The 9,759-nt window shown below is 33.5% G+C and overlaps 1 protein-coding gene across 3 annotated transcripts; it reads left to right on the top strand.

Moving 5' to 3' along the window:
• The first annotated feature begins 3,420 nt into the window (after positions 1-3,420).
• Positions 3,421-6,004, top strand: LOC136225572 (IAA-amino acid hydrolase ILR1-like 5). Of its 3 annotated transcripts, none has more exons than XM_066013651.1 (4): positions 3,421-3,556; positions 4,300-4,614; positions 4,768-4,908; positions 5,866-6,004. In XM_066013651.1, exons 1-3 carry the CDS (start codon positions 3,500-3,502, stop codon positions 4,777-4,779), a joined length of 384 nt encoding a protein of 127 aa, XP_065869723.1. In that variant the 5' UTR covers positions 3,421-3,499; the 3' UTR covers positions 4,780-4,908; positions 5,866-6,004. The 3 variants fall into 3 exon arrangements, 2 of the variants coding, with proteins under 2 accessions (XP_065869723.1, XP_065869722.1); XM_066013650.1 differs by having other exon boundaries at positions 4,757-4,908; XR_010687170.1 differs by having other exon boundaries at positions 3,426-3,556; positions 4,233-4,614.
• The last annotated feature ends 3,755 nt before the right edge of the window (positions 6,005-9,759 follow it).

The following is a 9,759-nucleotide window of genomic DNA, read 5'->3' as shown; positions in this document are numbered from 1 at the left end:
TTAAAACATACGTTAGAACATATATTTTAACTTTTAAAACACGAACTATGAAGTTTAGAACGTTCGACATATTTTTTAGAACATACGTTATGTTTTTTAAAACATGTGTTATGTTTTTTCGAACATGAGTTATAAATTATATTATAGAACAAATGAAAAAACGATCCAGATATCTACTGATTTTTTAGAACATTATACTTAATTTTTAGAACACAAACTATATATTTTTTAAAATATACGTTATAACATATATTTTAACTTTTAAAACATGAACTATGAAGTTAGAACGTACGACATATTTTTTAGAACATACGTTATGTTTTTTAGAACACGTGTTATGTTTTTTCGAACATGAGTTATAAATTATATTATAGAACAAGTGAAAAACGATCTAGATATCTACTGCTTTTTTTAGAAAATTATATTTAATTTTTGGAACACAAACTATAAACTTTAGAACATATGTTATGTTTTTTAGAACATACGTTATGTTATTTAGAATGTGAGTTTTTTTTTTGAACAAAAAAAATGGCCCATATATTTACTATTTTTTTAAAACATTATCTTAATTTTTAGAACACAAATTATAAAGTTTAGAACATATGTAACAATATTTAGAACATCGTCTTTAACAATTTAAAACATAAATTACAAAAATATAGAGGAATTAAATAAATAAGAAATTAGAGCATGTTTTTTGTTTTTTTCTATTAATAATTAATTATTATGCACATTTGTTTTTTTCTATTATAATTATTATGTGAATTTAATCAATATTAATAAGTGCATGCATCAAATATTAAACAATAGAAGCTACAAGGGCATTGGTATATTAATCAGCGTGCGGCAAAATATATGAGAGAAACAAATGGCTCAATGGTAAGTAGTGTGGAGTGTGAGTGAGGAGGCCAGGGTTCGAACCCTAATAGCAACATCAACGCTTTTTAATTAATTTTTACACTCAAAACTACGTAGTTTTGAGTTGTTCTCACCTAGGGAGGGTTCTCACTTGATCCCTCCCCTATATATATATATATATATATATGTAAGGCTGAATTTATAGTTTTATCTCATAAAAATAGAATCTTGTCTAGATTTCATATTATCCTGTTTTTGACATTTGGCATTTTAATTCAGAAACTTATGAATATTTTTGCACCTTATCTCTGTATAAAATATTGTAATTTTAAGTCTAAACATTTATAAGACGGTATAATTTTAAGTCTTATTAACGAAAGATGATTTTTTTTTTCATTAATAGAATTTGTGCAATTTTAAGTTTTCTTGAGTAGTCCGGAGAAAGTGGTAAGAACATGAAACTAAATATGAAAAAAACGTAGTTCCTTTAATGAGGTGTGAAATCGGTAAACAATAACATTAAATTTATATGACTTAATACATCATTTGTCCATGAATTTGTTCAAAAAACTTGATTGATTCCTGAACTTTTAATATATTTCGGTAGGCTCTTCAATTTGCATAAAATGTCCAGATTGTCGCTCAACTTGCGTCTTATATAATTATATGCATATTTTATTCTAGTTCTAAATAAATTCTAGGCAAAAAGCATCATTAGGCCCTCGATCTTTCAATTTTTAGTTCATTAAGTCCTTGATATTTTATTTGGATGCATTAAGTCCTTGATCATTTATTTTTTGTCTCATTAAGTCATTGATGACCAAAAAAAGTAATTTTGAGAATAAAATTCAGTTAACAGACTGTTATTCATTGCACATGCATTCGAAATTTATATTTTTCACTGTTTGAGAGCAGTTTTGGATGTGTAATGTGGCGATAGGAAAACTGTAAAAACCTTAATTCAAACTGTAAAAAATATAAATTTAATAATTTCAAATATATATGAAGTTAATAACGTATTTTTAACAAAATTAGATATTCACAACTTACTAATTTGGTCACCAAAGGCTTAATGAGACAAAAAAATAAATGATCAGGGACTTAATATATTCAAATAAAAGATCAAAAGCTTAATGAACCAAAAATTGAAAGATCAGAGACCTAATGATGTTTTTTTTTTTTTTTTTCCTAAATTCTATGCTTAATTTTATTCTAGTTCTAACTTAATTATATGCATATTTTTCCATTTCTGGATTCTAACTAAATTATATACTTAATTTATTTTCCTTATTTATTCTCTAGTTCCAAGTCTGGGTGTTGGGTTATTCCCATGGCGGACGCGTTTGGATTGAAGGAAGCTCTTAGCTGGATAAAGGCTAGCGGTTTCGAGAAAACAATTGTGGAAATGGATGCGAAGGTGGTGTCACCATCTGCTACAGTAGCGGAACCTGGTTGATTTTCCGATTTCTTCTTCTTCTTTGGACAATCAGTTTTCCAATGTCCTTTCTCCTTATAGTAATTATAGGTGTCGTCTGGCTAGGGACCTTTTGAAAACGGCTTCTTAGACTTCTTCTTTCCACCGTTTCCCTTTCCCTTACTGCCGCTGGCAAATAGTCCAGAGGCCTGATTATCTGCACCTGTATTGCTCGCCTTATGGCGCAACTCCCTGCTATGAAGAGATGACCTAACTTCTTCCAAAGTCACAGAACCTTTACCAACAATAAATGATTGAACAAAATTATCATATGAAAGCGGTAAAGACACCAACAGAATCAAAGCAACATCTTCATCTTCAATTTTCACATCAATATTACGTAATTCTAATAATAATGTGTTCAATTGATCTAAATGATCCCTAAGTTGCGTACCTTCCTGCATTCGCAGGCCAAACAGACGTTGTTTCAGAAGAAGTTTGTTCGTTAGAGATTTTATCATGTATAAGCTCTCTAACTCCATCCACAGACCGACAGCAGTCTCTTCGTCTGAGAACTCAGTGACGACGTCATCTGCGAGGCACAACATAATTGTTGAATGTGCCTTTTCTTCCAGAATCGTCATCTCAGTAGTGACTTCTCCCGTTGCCTTCTTCAACGGCATCCACAAACCTTGTTGTTTTAACAAAGCCCGCATCTTGATCTGCCATAGACTGAAACTATTTCTCCCAGTAAAGTTTTTGATTTTCACGTTCATCGCATACATCTTCCTCTCCTGAAAACAAAAAACCCCGATCGGAAACCGAAAGCTCTGATACTAGTTTGTTGTGCAGAATTAATGAAAGATAAATAAACAAGCAGTCGAAAAACATAGATTTACGTGGTTCACCAACGTTGTGTTGGCTAGTCCACGGGAATAAGAAGAATAGTATTATTAGGAGGCCAAAATCAGATTACAATAATTAGGTTACATAATGATATTTATAATACTCAATCTAATCTAATCCCACTGGGAAACCATGATCCCAATCCAACTAGAAACCCATGGTACTAATCCAATTAGGAATCCGAAATTCAATACCACTCCGAATAGGAAACAGCATATACTGATCCAAGGCAGTACGATAGATTTAGACAATAACAATAAGAGCTGGTGATGTGGGAGCACAAGAGCAAAATTGAGGGGAAAATGCACGGTTGTGGACACGATGCTCACACTACATGGTGCTGCGAAGTTACTTAATCAGCGTAAGCACAAACTTAAGGTCAGTTAATCTCATCTTTGCGAACTGGTTTTATGAACTTTTATCTCATTCTGTTACTGAAATTGGTCCAAAATCATCTTATATTTGATTCATACTTGTCCAATTCATACTTGGAATTCGTTTTTTGGTTCACCGGCCGTTTTTTTGGCCGCACCTCCTGTTCATCAGGCGCGAGCCTTGCCTGGCACCTTGTGTCTAGGCTCCAGGACCTCTTTTAGTACGCCTTGAGCCTTTAATAACTATGATTGGCTTATCTGGACCTTTAAGTACCGAGTTTGTTAATTTTTTCAGTTAAGGAAGGAATTAGATCTGTAAATTTTTTGAAAGTTAACGATTTTGGTTAAAATTGGGAAGAAAAAATGATGTAATATGGAGTTGAGATTTTGGATCCTAACAATTTTTTTAGATCCAATGCCTCTGTGATATGAAGATTGTACAGATTCATCTGTAAAAGATTTAGGCAAGTAGAAGAACCAAAATATGACTTTTGCGTCTCATTTATAACTCAGTCCGATGAGGTATGGAGAAAATAAGAAATTCTCCAAGTTGTATCAGTTTCATCTTTGGTTTGATCAAAGAAATTTGAGTGGAAAAAGTAGCTACAATTGATTGTTCTTACTTAGAAGGGTTGTTAATCTATTCCACTGCGTCCTTTCTCTGACGGATTGTATTTCAGATATTTATTAAGAGTGTTAGCATAACAAGGAATATAAGTTTCGTCTATATAATGTATGCGTTTCAAGGGAATGGTGAGACTCTTTTTCCAACCGACTGAGGAGGGAGGTGCGGGTGCATCTCATGTGATAAAAGAAGGTGCACTAGGTGATGCTGAAGCAATTTTTGCAATGCACATTAGTAGTGATTTGCCTACTGCAACAGTAGCATCGTTGTCTGGATCCGTGTTAGCTGCTGTTGCGTTTTTTGAAGCTAAAATCGAAGGCAGAGGCGGTCATGCTGCTGAACCTCATACTAAAGTTGATCCAATAATTGCTGTCTCATTTGCTATTCTAGCATTGCAACAGCTCGTCTCACGAGAAGCGGATCCCCTCAACAGCCAAGTACTCCCTGATTACCCTTTTGTTAACTTCTGTAGCATTTTACTTTTCAATCTTGTGTGTTTCGGGGTTCATTCAACTGTCGTAGAATGTTAACCGAAGCTTTTAAAGATTGTAATCACCTTGCTTATGTCGAATGTCTTAGTGTTTGTGCAGGTCTTGCTGTAGGTGCTATCCGTTACTTATGTCAGAGGTGGCTCAGCGCTGAATGTCATTCCGCCATATGTTGAATTCGGGGGAACTTTGAGGAGTCTCACGACTGAGGGCTTGCATCGACTGCAGCAGAGGTTGAGAGAGGTAAGTAAAAACACTGTATTCATCAAATTAAATTATCAGTTACATTAAAAGGGGTGGGCGGACAACTGTAGAACCATAGTTGTTAAAGGCGCAAGATGCATTAAGGCGCGCACCTGAGGAACACGAAGCGCAGAACACGAGGCGCACCTTAACTCAGGTTACGAAGCCCATGCGAGGCGCACAAGGCGACAGCCTTTTAAACTGCGCCTTGCCTTGTGCAATCAAGGAGGAGAACGAAAGAGCTTTTGAATTGAATAAAGAGGGAAGAAAAGGAGCCCGCCCGTTAACTAAAACAAATCTTTAGTTCGAATGTCTTTGACCTGAGTTAGTCTATTGACGAAGCAACTCACCAGAAAGGAGTTTAGATCCAGCCCCTTCCCAACTACGAATAAGATCGAGAGGGGCCTGAAAGCCCCCAAACCAAGAACTTTTCACTACCTTGAGTCTTGTGTAGACACCCCTTTAAAAACTGTGTAGAACTAAACCTCGATATTGAAGAATCAGCTGCTCTAGCCACTAGAAGAGCTTCTTGATTCGGAACCCTCTAACCGAACAAACTGAAATAGAACCTATTACTCACAACACAAGAGATCTACAATCATCAATAACAAAGCTGTTGTGCGGATTTAGCGAAATATAAATAAACGAAAAAAACGAAACACAGATTTTACGTGGTTCACCAACGTTATAATGGCTAATCCACGGGCAGAAGGAGAATAACTTTTATTAAGGAGGCGGAAATCAGATTACACATTAGGGTTTACATAAGAGAGTATTTATAGTACTCAATCTAACCTAAACCGACTTGGACCCCAGGATCTCGCTTCCAAGTAGAAAACCGAAAGCCAATAGGAGATTGAGTAGCTATTGATCTTTCACTTTTGAATTCTATAGTAGAAATCAGACAGGTCATGTATAGTGATTCAGTAACGGTATATATTATAAACTGCAATGCAGGTAATTGAAGGGCAAGCAGCTGTGCACCGTTGTAAGGCGTACATTAACATGGAGAAAGAAGAATATCCTCCATATCCGGCAGTTGTGAACGATGAAAGGTTGAATTCGCATGTTCAGAGAATCGGTAGTCGTCTTCTCGGCCAAGATAAGGTGAAAGAAGGTTCAAAAGTGATGGCTGGTGAGGATTTTGCATTCTATCAAGAGTTGATTCCTGGAATAATGCTAAGCATTGGAATTAGAAATGAAAAAATAGGTTCAATACACACACCACACTCACCTCACTTCTTTCTTGATGAGGATGTTCTTCCAATTGGTGCTGCTTTACACACTGCTTTAGCTGAGTCTTACCTATGTGAGCATCAACCCGCCCTTGTATAACATGGGCATGTTCCGAGGCAGAGAAGGGGGCCTCAAGGGGCAGACACTCCCTGGCCGCTGGAACCATCCCTACCATGGATGGTTTCGGTCCCCTTGTTTATGGGGGTGGTTAATTAGTTGAGTTTGTATTTAACTACCAACTTAATTAATTTATGATAGGAGTTCCTAAGTTTGTACAAAACGACCTAATCTTACTTTTGTAGTCCAAATCTAGCCTAATTTTGAGAAGTTTTATGGTGGTGTGGAAAAATTAGTTCCGAACCACTCTGATGATAACATGTATATATATATATTAGTCTTGCACCCGTGCAATGCACGGTATATATAACATTTTTAAATTTATTAGATATAATTAAATTAATATGAAAAATATATCATATTTAGTTACAATATAACTATTAACTATAATAATTAAAAAATATATCGTACACAACTAAAAAAATATACAAATATTTACACATCTAGTTTTAATTGGAACATATTTTAACATGGTTAAATAAACAAAGGTAAAAAATGACAATTAGATTACAAATAAATCTCATCTTCATAAGACCCGTTATTGTAACTCCTAGTAAAACAATAACAGATATTTTTTTTTGGAAAAGCTAATGACATTCTATTTAAAGAAAGTACATCAAATGCAAACCAAGCTAAAGGTAGCAACTACACCTCAAACCATAAATATCATTGTAATTGCTACTTGCTAATCTTTCATGCTCCTCATGGTCTTTATCAACACCTCCAACTAAATCTTCTAAAGAACTAATCTCCATGGCATGCGAGTTTGTTGCCTTGGACACTGGTGCATCTTTATGTCCATTGATCACATCATCATCATTCAATTGTTGATAGTGTATCCTCAAAAATTTATTAACAAAAGGAAAATTCATCACAACTGTTAATAACAAAGAAATTATATAACCAGGGAAATGATTGATCCAATCTAAAAATTTCAATTTAGCACCATCTTGAATCAGACGCATCAAATGTGCAGAACTTTCACGGAACTCACCAATGAAAACTCTTAATAACATGGACGAGCTACTATAAACAAACATTCCAAGTACTTTTTATACCCATAATATGCTATGTGAATGTAAAACTTTTGTTCATTAATTCACCAAGAGTATCTATGTATCTTCAAGAAGAAAAAGAGAGATAAATAAATCATTGAACAAACAAACTCAAGCTAATAGTACATCATATGAACCGACAATACTTGAAGATGTGATAAAACCACTAATTAGAGTGGCGTAAGAGCTTCTAATTTTTTTGACATCAAATAACAGAGCAGCTCCTACTCGATCGACATTAAATACCAGAGAAAGAGATAGTCTAAATTAAAAGATTTAACAGAAATGAATTAAAAGATGAAGAGTTACCGTATTAATCGAAGAAAAAAGTGGTGAAGAGAAAGAGATAGAAGCAAATCCAAACGGAGCACGTTTATCCTAACATTATCACCCATAAAAACGTATTTGATAATGAAGGATTATCATCTGATATGCTTATCCTAAAATTAAAATTATATAATTCCAATAAAAATCAAATATTAACATTGTTAAAGTAATTTTTAATTTTAACAATTTTCAAGTGAGTAACTAATCTATAGATAACGAAAATCATATAGAAAGAAAACAAACAGAAAAAAATAGCAAGAAAAATAAATAAATAATATTATTTTTAATTAGTGTTAATATCAATATTTGTTTTATCATTAACAATTGGCCTAATACACAAATAACTTCCTAAACTTGTCCAAATGTTGCAACTGTCCCCTCAACTTTCAATTGTAACAACTTACCCCTCAAACTTGTCCAATTGTAAAATATAACCCCTCAAACTTGTCCAATTGTAAAACATAACCCAAAATTAGGATTTTTTTTACCCCGTACTTGAAGCAACCGTAAAAATGTTTCCCCGAATTCGTATCACGCTATGAAATCTTCAATGAAGCTATTTCTCCACATAAACACATTTTCACCCACATAATATCCCAAAACTTTGAATCAAGAAATCACTAAAAAACGAATAGCAATAACAAAAAGAAGAAGAATAAGTTGAAGAATTGAGGATTTGGTTACTTAAATACTGAGTTTTTTGGGTCTAAAGATCTGATTATCACATTCCACGAGCGTTTGCAGCTTTTATATTTCACGTGTTTCTTTAATTGCAGTCTGTGTCAGCAATTTGGGGTTCTGTTTTACAATTGAACAAGTTTGAGGGTTCTGTGTCAACTTGAATCTCTATTATTAGACATTAAAATCAATTATTACAACAGAAAACCACAAAAGAGAGACGGACTGAAAGAGAGAGATGAGCCACAAAGAGTAATCCGATTTGGAAAAATTACAACAAAAACGGATTAAAAAGATGAGGAGTTAAGAGTACTAATTAGAGAAGAAGTCTGAAGAGAAAGAGAGAAAGAAGGAAATCGAAATAGATGGTGCTTATCCTGGCTTTATCATTAACAGAAACGAATTAATAAAATCACATTGTCACTAACTGAACATGCTTATCCTTATCCTGGAATGCTATCCTCAACTTAAAATTCTATAATTCCAATAAAAATCAAATATTAACATGAATTAATAATAAAACTGATAAACAGATTGGCCGAATGAATTATTGATGAATCTAAGCTAAATATTTAGTTGGACAATAAATTCTAGGCTAAATAGGCTGCTTCAGTTTAACCCAAAATTTATTACCTTCAATTATTATTGATAAATCTCAGCGGTAGGTGTGTCTACCGATTTGCTTAACTTTGTTACTCCCTTCTTTTATTCTTTTATAATATTTGGGTCTTGGGTTCAGATGGCTTGTCAGGGGTGTCAACCTGGTTGGGATGTCTGGCGGTCTTTTGCTCTCTAGGCCTTCTTTCAATTATTATTGATAAATCTGAGCTAAAAAATACTATTATCAACTACATATTGCTTTTGTAATTTATTAATATTTATAGGCTTAAAATTATTGACAAATCTAAGTTATATTTATGAACATTTTTTTAGTGGGTTAAGGTGCAAAAATATCCCTAACGTTTTGGACCAGAAGTAATTTTACCCCTAACGTCTAAAATGGTGCAATTTTACCCCTAATGTTGGAAGCCAGGAGCAATTTTACTCCTAACGTTGATAAATTGGGTCAATTTCAGAAATAATTCATCAAATTGTCTTCTCGGTCATGAATTTTGTCATTTACACTTCACATGTGCGTTATTTTATCGGTAACAAATCATAAGTATATGTTGGGATATGAAAAAAATAAAAAAAGACTGTCTTTTTGTACGAATTAGACAAAAAAATTCACCGAATTTATAAATATTAATCTCCAATTCTATTATTAAATTATAAAAAATATCAAATCTTTTTTTTAAACGAATTGTCATACAATTGGTGCAAAATAAGAAACAAAAATATTTGTGTTTTATAATAGTGTCTGAAATTGACCCAATTTATCAACGTTAGGGGTAAAATTGCACCTAACTTCCAAAGTCAGGGGTAAAATTGCACCATT

Source organism: Euphorbia lathyris, chromosome 4, assembly GCF_963576675.1.
Source record: "Euphorbia lathyris chromosome 4, ddEupLath1.1, whole genome shotgun sequence".
NCBI classification, from domain to species: Eukaryota; Viridiplantae; Streptophyta; class Magnoliopsida; order Malpighiales; family Euphorbiaceae; genus Euphorbia; species Euphorbia lathyris.
The sequence above is the reverse complement of the archived record's forward strand: the minus strand, read 5'-3'. Positions and strand labels throughout refer to the sequence as shown.

Excerpts from the sequence above, each read along its gene's own strand:
- LOC136225572 (XM_066013650.1), top strand. The coding sequence starts at position 3,500 with ATGCTCACACTACATGGTGCTGCGAAGTTACTTAATCAGCGTAAGCAC. Across the intron at positions 3,557-4,299 it reads AGCGTAAGCACAAACTTAAG|GGAATGGTGAGACTCTTTTT; the intron begins GTCAGTTAATCT and ends ATGCGTTTCAAG. Across the intron at positions 4,615-4,756 it reads CGGATCCCCTCAACAGCCAA|TGTTTGTGCAGGTCTTGCTG; the intron begins GTACTCCCTGAT and ends CGAATGTCTTAG.